The 13,828-nt window shown below is 39.5% G+C and overlaps 1 protein-coding gene and 2 non-coding genes across 3 annotated transcripts; 2 read left to right on the forward strand and 1 right to left on the reverse strand.

Annotated features, from left to right (window-relative positions):
* The first annotated feature begins 7,114 nt into the window (after positions 1-7,114).
* LOC120633157 (general odorant-binding protein 1-like) lies at positions 7,115-9,432 on the forward strand. Its single transcript, XM_039903285.1, has 3 exons — positions 7,115-7,288; positions 8,079-8,259; positions 8,995-9,432. Exons 1-3 carry the CDS (start codon positions 7,166-7,168, stop codon positions 9,183-9,185), a joined length of 495 nt encoding a protein of 164 aa, XP_039759219.1. The 5' UTR covers positions 7,115-7,165; the 3' UTR covers positions 9,186-9,432.
* A 1,055-nt stretch (positions 9,433-10,487) lies between these two features.
* Trnaa-ugc lies at positions 10,488-10,559 on the forward strand. Its single transcript has one exon. It is a non-coding gene; the product is annotated as a tRNA-Ala (tRNA).
* A 385-nt stretch (positions 10,560-10,944) lies between these two features.
* Positions 10,945-11,016, reverse strand: Trnaw-cca. Its single transcript has one exon. It is a non-coding gene; the product is annotated as a tRNA-Trp (tRNA).
* Positions 11,017-13,828: the final 2,812 nt, after the last annotated feature.

The following is a 13,828-nucleotide window of genomic DNA, read 5'->3' on the forward strand; positions in this document are numbered from 1 at the left end:
CCACTACAAGTTATCCTTAGCCCTTGAGTGCCATCTTACTTGTAAGTGCTGGTAAGTGACGTTGCAGTCTTAGGTAGCGGGCTAACCTTTTAGGGGGTATGGCAGTTATATTAAAGGCTCAATAGTTTTGCGGTACATTTTTGTCGGAACAGAGGTCTTCCACCAGACCAGAGTACATTGATCATCACACCATCCCATTCCCGGCCCACGACAGGGCACGGGTCTCCTTCCACAATGAGAACGGGTTAAGGCCGTAGTCCACCACTCGATTATAAGTTATAACTGGTTTGCTGGATAACATCTTAGGCTGCATCATCACTTACCAGAAGGATTGCAGTCAAGGGCTAACTTGTAAATTTAAAGATTAAGGAGTAACCAGAGCCAGCCTGTAAAGATAGTAGGTGTGCCACTCAAATGTGAATTTGCAAAAAGATTTATATTGAGTGATGAAAGTTCCTGGAAGCTCCCTAAAACGATGTTCTTCGAATCGTTGACCAATAATTTGAATTTAAAAAAACGGTGACTATTATAATGACAAATAGTTGCATTCACAGAAAACGCCATTTTAACGGAAACGCAACTTTTCTGTTGTTAAGAACCGAGGTACTAAGTATATAATACTGAGTAGGAATGGATGCAAAATGTCAGTAAAAGCAATGACGCCAGCTGCCGCTATCTGTATCTGCGGATGCAAATCCCCGAACGTGTAAGTGAGGCAGTAAGTGGTTCTGCGAGGTCGCCACTCGCCGCCAAAAAGACAACATCTGACATTTTATCAGCGCGCGGCTTCTGACTCGCAATCCCTCACCCGAGATATAAAAACCTGGAAAAGCTCGAAGAATTTTTTTCTACTAATTGTAATGTAGTGCCAAGTAATCAAGTAATGACAATTGACTATTTGAAGTACCTACTGCAGTCCTTTCGCAAAAGTAAATCTGCCTATGTGTCTGTATAACCATGGAAGTCGCATGAACCGGAATGTTGTACATCTCAAGACCACAAAGGAACACAATCGTGGTTCATATTTAAAAAATACTGAAACCATTCCTTAAACACTTGTGTTCTGCTTTACCACTAAGTACATAAAGAATTGTGCTATGCTTCTCCATAGGAGTCCATGCCTTAGCGTGATGATATAATATAAATAAATAAATAAATATACTACGACAATACACACACCGCCATCTAGTCCCAAAGTAAGCGTAGCTTGTGATATGGGTACTAAGATAACTGATGAATATTTTTATGAATATTATAAATACTTATAATTTACATATAAACACCCAGACACTGAAAAACATTCATGTTCTTCACACAAACATTTTCCAGTTGTGGGAATCGAACCCACGGCCTTGGACTCAGAAAGCAGGGTCGCTGCCCACTGCGCCAATCGGCCGTCAACCTGTAGCCTGCCTCGACAAATTACACTATTTCAGTGTTTTATTTTCCAATCGGACCAAGTAGTTCCTGAGATCAGATCTTCCGATTTTCACCGCATTTACTTTAGAGATGATCACGAGTGATGGAACATAATTTTAATTGTCATTTAACAAATCACTGATATCACAAAACACTAAATTAACTTAACAATTTCAGTATTGACTTATGGAAATAAAAGTAAAATGGCGGTTTGGTATGATAGACCGCGGTCCGTGCACCGATTCGCTCAGACCCTAATCATAGACTAAAAAACATATCTGACAGGAATGTCATCTAAGGAAAAATGTCACAGAATATATTTAGCGATCGGTACTCGTGCCGTCAGCGCTTCCTGTCGCTGTCTATCATCAATCAGCTGTCACCGCCGTCATACTTATAATATATAGATAAACACCCAGACACTGAAAAACATTCATGTTCATTACACAAATATTGCCCAGATGTAGAAATCGAATCCACGCCATTGGACTCAGAAAACAGGTTCGCTGCACACTGCGCCAATCGGCCTAATTATTTATTTATTATCTATTACTATACTGTATATATATCTAGGACCCTATTTAAAACACAAAATACTATGCAAAATAAGACCGTACACTTAAGCCCCACTTTAATAAAAAATAACATAAGGCAAGATTTTAATTGTTGATTGTTTCGCTACGGCGAGGGTACACGATGCACTCAGGATTAAAGTCTAGCACTGAGTATTCATCTTGAGCAAGTCCTTGCGCAGGACCGGAAATGAGGAACTAAAGTACAACCTCAAGCTTAACGACTTCATCTTCGTCAAGTTCAGGTCTGTTCCTTCCAGAACTAAGCGCATTCACTCCGACAGTGTGTCTTCGTGGAGAATTTTTATCACCTTTTCCAGTGCTTAGCGTTAATCCTCGTCGCATGCTCTCAGCTCAGCGGTCATGCTAATTAGCCAGGCCGCCGACGGCCAGGCGCGATGCATGTCGCTAAAATTGCGCAATTAATTCGCTGTCCGCATTTATATTTGCGTAAAAATACTACTTTTGAACGCCAAAGTAAATTTCAGTAAAAATAAAGTGGTTTCTACGTTATGACACACTATGATTAGACTTGTTGTAATTGATAATTGTCGTAGCAATTATTCATCAATAAAGTCATCATCTCCTGAGGATGCTCCGGTGTCGGAGCGAAACGTGAATAGAGAGTAGATTGCGAATGATCTGTTTGGTTTGGGGTATAAACACAAGAAATTATACATTACACCATACAGATTCTCCGCTCCAATTTCAAAGAATTCCGAAAAGGCTTCTATATAATATTTTTAAAATTTCATCCCATTTCCCAGGGGAAACTTATTGTTTATCGGGATTAAAAGTATCTGATATGTCGACCTGGAATAGCAGCTACCACTACACCAAATTTTATTTAAATCCCTTCAGTAGTTTTCATGTGATGCCCGGACAGGCAGACAGACTGACAGACAGACAGACAGAGAGACAGACAGACAGACAGAGAGACAGACAGACAGATAGATAGACAGACAAAAATTAAATAAAAATCTGTTTTGGACTCAGTATCGATTATAAAGCATCCCCCTGTCAACATTTTCAAAATTTATTAAATGTACAGAAATCTTCCAGTTACAGTTTTATTATAAGTAAAGATAGATAAGCTTATTACCAAAGCCGGTTTATTTAAACTTTAGTGGACCTTACAAAATAATCATTTCCAAATCAAAGCCTACTTGCAAATCATCCAATCATTTGGGTCCCTATTGCAAATCAGCGTTGCAGTATTCCTTGGCAGGTACCTACTGCCATGGTGTTGCAGCAGGTTTTAATTGTTTTAATTGTGAGATATTGGGCTATAAAGCATTTTATTATTATTATTACATAATTATATGTCATTAACATGACATCTCACCATTTTCGTCAATACGTCAGTGCTACCACCTCTGCACAAATCCCAAGAGTCCCAATACATGCCAAATACCGATGTCGTTGTCGTCGTAAGAAGCGCCTACACGAATGCGGATAATAATGACACGGAAAAAATATTTGCTATTAACATAAGATGCAAATCAATAATGAATTCTTAGATAGCGCTTTTGCCTAGAAAAGCCTCCTGCCTTGACTCCTGGTTCTACTTGTAACTACGTGGAAGGAAACAAAGATGCTTGGTACTACCTACTTGTATTCGTTGGGAGGATAAACGAATTTCGAGATATAGATATATATGTATATAACTCAGACTAAAACTGAATAGAACAGTATAAAGAAAAATGTTTTTTACCACCTTAATTGTTTCTAAATACGTCGTAACGATTGGTTGCCCGTGAACTTTTTAAAAAAATAGATGATTAAAAGCAGTGCTATTTTTTTTATTCTGATACAGAGTGAAAAGGACAGCGCGGCATGTTTATAGATCTGTCCAATATAGTTGAGTGAGATTTGTGTCGGTAGTTACATCAGAATCGATACCTTTTTTTTTTACATAATCAAAGAGGTTTAGAATTTGGTTCGATTCAACGAAGTGGCAAAGTATTGTATATGCAATTTAAAAAGTACCAGGGACCTTCTTAACATGTCCGAGCAACGTTCTTGCAAGTTGCTCAAAGTACTATAATCTCAGTGTTCCTGCGCCGTGCGGGTGATCTATCGGTCTGCGCACGCGCACGGCGCTGCACGCGACGCGAGCACGCGATGCAGGACACCAGCACAGATTTCCTACTAGGAGGTTATTAATAAAACCGAGGCTCAGTGATAGTGTCCCGTTAGCACCCTTCGGGTATGGAAACCTCAACGGGCTATGACTCTAGATGATATTCAAATAATAATCCATACGCATGTTCATACGCACACACGCAGTTCTTTTAATTACTGGGGTTGTCAATTTTTTTTTATTAATTTTATATGAAAACTGATATAAATGGAGTAAGCCTTCACACAAAATGTAAAGAACACGTTCCAGAAATTTCAATAGGCTAAGGGGGTAAGGGCAGAAAAAGCGGTAGAAAAATGGTCTCTGTCCCAAAAAACTCTACTACCTCCTAGATATACACTGGTTGTGTGCAGCGTTCCTAGGGTCTTGAATTTGAGCAAGCCCAGTTACCTAAAGGACAAATGCCACTACCATGTATGTATATATAAGAGATATCCAAATTATTTCGAAAGAAATTGTGAATATAATACGTATAAAGTCGTCAGATATCCCAACAAGCTCTGTGCTGCAAAACGATGCAATAGTACATATATAAAATATGCTTGTGGTATGGCTGTTAAAATATATAATATACTACCAACCGATCTATAAAACATGAATCTAAATATTTTAAAGAATAAATTAAGTAAAATGCTTCTCGAAAAATGTTATTATGATGTTAAAGAATATTCATGATAAACTGAACTCTACTCTATTTTTAAATATAGATTATGGAACATTTTATTCGATTGGTAATTCATTTATTTATTTACTTTCATTTTTAATTTGATCATGTGTTTGTAGTATTTATTTTAATTTAATTTGACATTAAATTAAGGTTGATCTTTTTAATTTTTTAATATTTATGAACCAAATTTGCGCACTATTAATTTAGTAGAATGTTATGCTCTCTAAACTGACTATATTGTTTACCAACATCTTGATATTGCACAAATAAATGATTATTATTATTATTTATTAAATTCAACTCGTCATGATCTCTAAGTCACCGTTCTTGTTGTGCTAAATGACAAACAATATCAACTAATCTTTGAAAAACACTACGATTAAGGTCAACACGCGAATTATCATTGGGAATTTCGGTTGATAATTGGTTGGATAAAGAAGTTTATATGCGCTGTTTGGAAAATTTAAAAATAAATCACACAACTCCAAGTGTTTCTGTGAATTCTGGTCTTTGATTTTTATAGTGCCTGGTAATTTATGTCATAATGTGTGGATCAGTATGTAAGATCCAAATGAATAGAGTTCCGGAAAAGAAGTATTATTTCACACAGATATAATTATGTTCCTACACCACTCATTTCGGATTGTTTCCTTGTTCAGCAGAGCATAGTGTTTACTATTCATACCCGGTGCATACACACCCCAATGATTACAGACAGGCGGCGCACCCAATAAATACAGCCCAACGAAGACTCCGGGTGTGAGGATCGTGATGAGAGTCCCGCCCGCGCTCCCGCAGGCCGCTCGGAAGCCTTCAAGTCACCGGATTATAATCGACACCGACACCGGGGTTATAATCATAACAATTGGAGCTGGCTGCGAGGTGTAAATAGCTTCAACAGGCTGAGGAAATAATTGCGAAACTACGTGGTTTAACCCGCCTATAATATAACACGCAGACAACTCAGTATTAAAATATGAACGCTAGCTTAAACCCGATAAATATTCGTGCCACGAAATAATTATATCTACGCGTTACTCGTATTTTTCTATAGAGACAGGCGAGATAATGGGTAGACATAGCAAATCAGTAAAAGTAGATTTGGCTTATGCAGTAGTGAAGTTAAGCTAACTTCATTTAAAGCCTACTGCCAGTGTTGGACAACTTTAAAAAAAAAGTAATTTTCTTTAATAAATATGCAACAATACTATGCTTTGCGAATTGGCTCATTGGCCTGCCGCTGTATTGCAGCAATTCGACAAAGTGCGTCGAATCATTTTGGGAAAGGCTTCGGACTCTAACAATAGAATACTCAAGGTCGACGGGAAGATATGCTGAGTGAGCTAAGTCCTATTCTAGACTATTGGGTGCCCGTTCATCGTGACTATATATGTGTGTATTCCACACACATATATATTCCGAAATTGTTAAGCTGCATTAAAAGTCAGAATTTGTGGGCTACATAGATAAGTGGGACTAAGGACGCTGGCATGACGACCCTATGAAAAGAACACCCACCGTGGGTAGATCTCTCACTAGGTAGACAGGTGACGACGTTCATTTCAGGAAGCGGCTAAAACAAGCAGGCAGGTGGGAACCAACAGTGGAAATCCTTTAAAAACACCAACGTCAAGCAGAAGACGTCAACGATGGTGATAATCATAAGCTTCTTCTTCTATCACACGTTCATAACCCAGGTTTAATATGACATATCAATAACTAGCTATTGCCCGCGTTCCTCTCCCGCGTTTATTACGGATTTTTACAAATTCCGTGTAAAACCATTTGTTTTTCTGGGATAAAAAGTAAGAAGTCTATGCTACTCTCCGTCTGTTCAAATAACTCTATGCAAAAAAGAAGGAGATTAGTTGCTTAGTTAGGGCGTGAAGAAAGGGCAAACAAACAATCACACTTCCGCTTTTATAATATAAGTAAGGATAATCTAGAAGTATTTCTTGTAAACTTCGAAAGGTCTTAACCACGACAGAAACATTAAGCTACCTACCGGATGAAGGCGAAAACTGCTTATTTAATAAGACAATTAGACACTGTTTACTTACTCCATAGCACAAGGTTACCAAACAGCAACAAAGCAGATAAACAAACATAATTAATTTGCACTAATAATGCGGTATCAGACATTAATGAAGTACTTCATATGACGAGCAGACCCCGCCTTCTGTATGTTCTGCAACAAAAATGTTAGAAATTAATTCAGCCAACAGAATGTACCAGAACTGCCAATTACCACTGCTAGTATAAAAATGTAAATGGTAAACTAGCTTCGTCATTTTATACAGTACAGGACAAACAGAGAGCTGTGACAAGATAAAAAATATAGGGGAGATAAAGTACCAATCAAATATGATTAACCGGAAAGCTGTTTTGGTGCTATGTAGCCTCACTGCCTGTCTGCATGCGGATGTAGAGGTCATGAAAGATGTCACTCTTGGATTTGGAGAAGCGCTACAGCACTGCAGAGAGGAAGTAAGAGCAACTGAATATTGGTCATATCTTAAAATCATAGATTTAAATTTTAGAAATTATTAGCGACATACACATCTTCATAAACTCAACTCTATTTATATACATTTATTTGCTAAACACGAACCCTTGTATTACATTTACCTACCTTATTAACGAGATGCCTATTCCTTCACCTAGGTATATACCAGGCTATACCAGATTTCCTGACATACGCCGTTCAATCCACTCTTGGTTTTACATTGAATGAATGAATGAATATACTTTTATTGCCCACCACAAAAAGTACATAGAACAAAAAGAAAAGTAAAACAAAACAACGTATACAATTTGGCGGCCTTATCTCTACATAGCGATTTCTTCCAGGCAACCAATGGCGAAGATAAAAAACAGTTACATTTTCAAACTCTTCGTCAATTTTTATCATTTAAAAAATAAAATAAAAAGAATGCTACTTAACTCATTTAGAGAAATGTGTATTCAAACCTATTCACAAATAAAAATCGGCATGCCTTTCGGTGTGTTCGACTTAGATCCCCGGCACGCATCTCTGACTGGTCGAAGTTATGTGCGTTTTTAATTGAAAAACATATATAATGTTCCAAAGAGGTGAAGGTGTGAAGACTGATAATGTGCACTTGACCCGCGTGGTGAACTACAGTCACACCCTTCTCTTTCTGAAAGGAGACCCATGCCCGGTTGTAGGCGTAAAATGGGGTGTTTATGATGGGCCCGATGCGGCACCCTCCATTTGCCATGTATCTGCTTTTACTCGTTTGCTGTATTCTCGCAGAGTCAGCTGTCGGAGGACAAGATGGAAGAGTTCTTTCATTTCTGGCGCGACGACTTTAAGTTCGAGGACCGCGAGCTGGGCTGCGCCATCAAGTGCATGAGCGCGCACTTCAATCTGCTCACCGACTCGCACCGCATGCACCACGAGAACACCGACAAGTTTATCAAGTCCTTCCCGAATGGTGATAACCGCTACTTTGCTTTATCAAATACTATCCACTCACTAAAATCAAGCTAGATTTGACCATAATTTCTTCAAACTTTATATGTGCACAATACCAACATTATACATTTATTTATTGAAATAGGTATAATATTTAATTAATAGTAGGCCCAGTTAAGCACATTTGAAACGTCTAGTCAGTATGTTTGTAGTGACTCTACCACCAGTTCGGAAGGCAGACTCTACCGAGAAAAATCCGGCATAAAACCCCGCAATACCCCGCGGTATGTAGATCTAATATTAATTTCGGTATCATATTATAGAAGCATTATATCCCCAATAAGGAATTCTGTACTTTTATCAGACGATATGCAGAAATCAATAATTTATGTCCGTTTTTAGTGAGTCAATCGCTTAAATCCACTCTTTGTTTATATTCCTAAATGTAATCCCCACGCACGTTTCAACACACTGACACCGGATCATACTCAGGTGATGTTGACTACAATCATTGTAAAGTCAACATCTTTTGGAATACATTTTTGAAGATCTATTTGGTGTGGTTTTTAAGGATTAAAAAAAAATACTTGCACACATTTAGCAGCTTTTTAACAGAGCTCGTTTGAGGAAGCCGCTAAGCAGCATTGTTGAATTTGTTGTTCCGGCCTGAAGGCAAGGCTCTATGTTTATAGGCAATGGGGGGACCATCGGCTTGGTCCAACGATTGTTACTATGCAAAGAATCGTGTCGGCAGGCGAGGTGCTGTCGCAGCAGATGGTGCAGCTGATCCACGAGTGCGAGCAGCAGCACGACGCGGAGGCCGAGCACTGCTGGCGCATCCTGCGCGTGGCCGAGTGCTTCAAGCTGGGCTGCCAGCGACGAGGCATCGCGCCCACCATGGAGCTGCTGATGGCCGAGTTCATCATGGAGGCGGAGGCGCGCTGAGCGGAGTCCGCGCCGCCGCGACCCGCTCCCTGCACTACCTGACAAAACCGCATCACACACTTCGCAGAAATAGTACATTACCGCAGCGGCCAGCAAACGAGGCGTCGATGGACGAACGTGTACCTAATATATGTACATACGTAATCCCATCAATGCCTAGTTGTGGCCGAGGCTTGTAAGTTGTATATATTTCTCAAAACTAATTTTGTCACATACTTCAACAATTCTTTTCCAAAATAAATAATGATCATCGAACTACAATTTTTACCGCGTTTGTTTTTTGTTTTAATAAACAGATTTCTATTTGCAAACCAACTTCGAAATTTAAATAAAACCTCTGATTAGACACCCTTTGTTGCCGTGTCTCGGGGTAAAAGATCGTCCAGTTTTTCAATTACTCGACACTTGTGAGCTAAACCACCACATATATGGATTTTCATACATTTTTTACAAGAATTTTGATTTATTTCGAAGATTGTCAAAATAACGCTTAAATGTCCAGGCATCTTTGAAAAATACGAAATTTACACGGCAGCTATTCTCGAGATTTCAATATTAATATAACATATTTATACTATGATACTAGTAAGGTAATTAACGGTTTTATGATCTTTGTTCCCTGGGTGTTACCCAGCGGCTGCTTCTGAGAATTAAAATCACCTAATTACAAATGTTTGACCGCCCCGGCTGCTTCCATGAATCCTTGCGCAACGTACCACAATTATTATTATAGCATTGGTTTTTACCACGTTTTGACCAGCGCAGCCTCAGTACACTCGGCGTCGAATAGATACACTGGCAACTTATTGAGTATCATAACAAATTTTTGTCCGCGATGGAATTTTATACCAACTTTTAAAATAACAAGTGTTTTGGGTTCCATACCCGAAGGGTGCCATCGCCTCCGATGTGCGTTGCGTAGCACGTAATAAGTGGAAAATAAAGTATGTAAAAGAAGGGTCTTTTTTGGTGTTTTATGCTTAATCTTAACCGCTTTATATTGCACCGTGGCGCGGAACCTTTCGTGTGCAAGTGTAACTACTCACGTTATAGTCAGTTTTCTTATCACAAAACATCAAAATTTTTAATTCACATCAAAGATCAAAGCCGAACCCAGTCGACGAACAACTGCAAACCACCCTCAGTCAGTGCAATAGTTTAATAAAACATACATTACATTACTCACAGTGCTTATACCGTCTCAACAGTACATAATAAACCGAAACAAAGTGAATGTTTATTATGTACTGTATAAAAATAAAGCGAATGTCTCACTTCTTCAATTCAACATATGATCCAGAGGGGGATGTAGCTCAGTGGTAGAGCGTTCGCTTTGCATGTGAAAGGCCCCGGGTTCGATCCCCGGCATCTCCATTTTTTGTTTTTCCTAAAAGAAATTTAGTTCCTTTTGCTAAAATCACATTTCAATGCCCCTAAGGGCATCACCAGAAAATATTAATTGGTTTTTGCTAGCTGATTAACGGACGTTTTAGTCATCGGGAATCGGTAGTCTCGATAAAAAAGATAGGTCTACGTTGACTCTAGACATGCTGACTGACTGCTGACTGTGTATGCCGACTTGGACCTCGTCGGCCGAAATTGAAATCTTATTTTGACAGTCGTCAAAATATTTAGTAATTTGTCTCATGACATAATTAGATGGCCCTGGACACTAGGGCCAAAATATGGTAATAGAAGAATAATTATATAATTTTAACAGTTATTTATTGGTTTAAACGAAGTAAAAAAGTTAATAATGTGACCCCGACGTGATTTGAACACGCAACCTTCTGATCTGGAGTCAGACGCGCTACCGTTGCGCCACGGAGTCGTTATTGAGATAGTTGAATTTTGTGAACTTAATTTAAATACTTCCTATATCATAATCTTTTAAATTACAGTTAATAGCTATAAAACAAAATTACTGTTTCATTATAAAAATATATAATGATTATTCAAACAGTACTTATTTCAAACCAATTAACTTGAAGCTTTAATATACAGATGTCCTCTAACGGTGATTTGCCAAACCTCTACACGCACTGACTCTAGCGCACTACTCCCTTCACTCGACAGATGTCGCTAGAAAAGAAGGCAGCAGTTGTAATAATTCAGCCTAGCGTACATCAGTTGAATTACGTCAACGGAATATAATTCGTGGTTTCATTGTTTTTATGTAGAACATGTTCAAAATAATGACAAAAGTATATCAACCCATTACCGGCCCACTACTGGGCACAGGTCTCTCCCACAGTGAGAAGTGTTAAGCCCGTAGTCTACCACGCCGCGCTGGCCCAGTGCTGATTGGTGAAAGTACTTTACGCACACGATAATATTTATAATAAAACCACTTAAAACCAAAAAAGCCTGCTATACTAACCGGTTTCGCAAGTACCTAGTTTACCTACCTACATAAAAATACTACAATTAGGCTATACAGTATTTCATACTAAAAAAATCGTTTCTGTCTGCGACTATAAAAGAACTACCTCTGACATCATTCGCGTACAACTTCTGATAAGTTCATTTGCCTATACAACTCACCGCGTCGTATTACCCGCCAGTCGATGAGCCGACATCTTTAGTTGTATGATGTTCGGGTGTATACGTGGTATAATAATCGGGGGTAAACTTCTTCGAGTCCCTGTTAGAGTAACTTTTAAAAAGGTATTTCCCACATTTGTTTACCTAGCGATACCGTGCGCCGGGTTTTCCGCATTGGAGCAGCGCGGCGTGGAGGGAAAAGCTCTAATACGCTATCCCCTGCGGAAGAGGAGGGGCGGTTTGGGCGAAAAGTGGGGCATTAGTAGACTGGAAATGATGACTATGTCCGGGCCCGTGGTTAAGGGCTGGTTTCACCATTATATTAGAAAACAACGTTAGAGATTGGTCTTGGCAGATGGACACGTTAATCCTTTGCGAGGAGATATACTTCCTGAGAGCATACAGTTAGTATTATTTCTAACGACTCTTCGGAACACTCCCCATAGTTCGATGGAACTCGCGGAGGGAAGGGGCGCGATGGCTCAATGCGGCGGCTTGAACGTTTCCTTGCGCTTTAACATAACGGTCGTTTGTGTGTGTGTGTGTGTGTGTGTGTGTGTGTGTGTGTGTGTGTGTGTGGCATATCGGAGTTCTAATAATAGTTTTCGAAATAAGTTTGGTGCGCTTGCGTTCCGAGTTATCTTATCTAACGATTAGATAGTAGAAATCTCTACACAATTGTGAAGTCTATCAACCCTTTTAGAATGACTCACAAATACAAAGAATACATATTCGTACCCAGTGCCTATGCCTACGTACCCACCAAAGGTTACCATCCGACTGCACGGCTAGCCTGGGAAGGAGACAACAATTTTATTCCACGATTATATGCAAGACAAGGGTTATATTTAACATATCCATTATTTGGATATTATTCCTATTTTTCAATGCTGGGAGAGATGATAAAGCTGTAAAGAGAAAAGATATAATTGTATCCGTTCCCCGGGAGAAAAGTGTCTCCTCGTCGATTTCCTCCTGGGTAGGGTACAAAAACGCGGTCATCGATTGGTCAAAATAAGTATTGATATTTAAAACCATATTTGTTAGTTGATCATGTGGTCAAGGTCAGTGCCTGCTACGCGGTCATCAGTCGCCGGTGTCAGGGTTCGCGGAGGCCCGCACGGCCGGAGGACGGTTGGAGAGGGAAAACATCTCTGAGGACGGCTGACGGCTGTTTTACTGCTGGGCCTTTCCCACTGCATTCTAAATTCTATTCCGATGTATAATCAGTACATTCACCTATATTATTCTTTACGTTCTTTTAATTATTTTAATATACGTCTAAAATACAATACTAATAACACAAGTAAGATATTTTTTGTCCATGTTAAACGAAATAGGTACTACTAAAATGATGCAAAATCAAGATTCCTTGAGTTATGTTTCGATATATTACATTTATGTCTGGTCCTACCTATAGGCTAATATAATGCATAGCGGATCCAACTACCTGCCTCATACCTGCAAGGCGTAGGTACTTTGTATGTACTTTGTTAATTTTTGTTACTACCCTTATAGTTCTAGTACTGGGAATTTACAGGAGCTACACAGCGCGTAGCCTGTCTAGCTTTATATCAAACTAGTGGTCGTATTCAGATATTTCAATGCAATATTATAAGTTTAATATAAGTATTTTATAGCCCACTGTACAAATAAAGCATTTATATGTAACGTTAAAATCTGGGGAAACCAGTTCACCGCTAAGCTTCCAAAGATGCGCACCGCTATCACTGTGCTCTTTTGCTGCGCGTGCGCGGCCGCCGTGCCGCTACGGGGAGAGGCATTGAACGAGAAAGACATTATTTACGACCTCAGCGACCTCTTTGCCGAAGATGAGGGACCGACTAGCGAGCTGGTGGCTCTGGCTCCAACGGTTCCTCTGAGGAAGCATCTTCTGGTGAGGATGTATCCGGAAGGCCACGATGACTACAGCAGCGCCGTGGAATATGAGTTCGACCTGTTGCGAAATGAGGGCAGTAAACGAGCCGTGAGGATTTAGATTGCAATGGCATCTTATAAAAGTGCGGGTTAATGTGCTGTGCGCAATTGAGGCCCAAGCTTAGCCAGTGCAGTGCGCCCGAAGAACGGGTTTATAAATG

The sequence above is a fragment of the Pararge aegeria genome, chromosome 21 (assembly GCF_905163445.1).
Source record: "Pararge aegeria chromosome 21, ilParAegt1.1, whole genome shotgun sequence".
NCBI lineage: Eukaryota > Metazoa > Arthropoda > Insecta > Lepidoptera > Nymphalidae > Pararge > Pararge aegeria.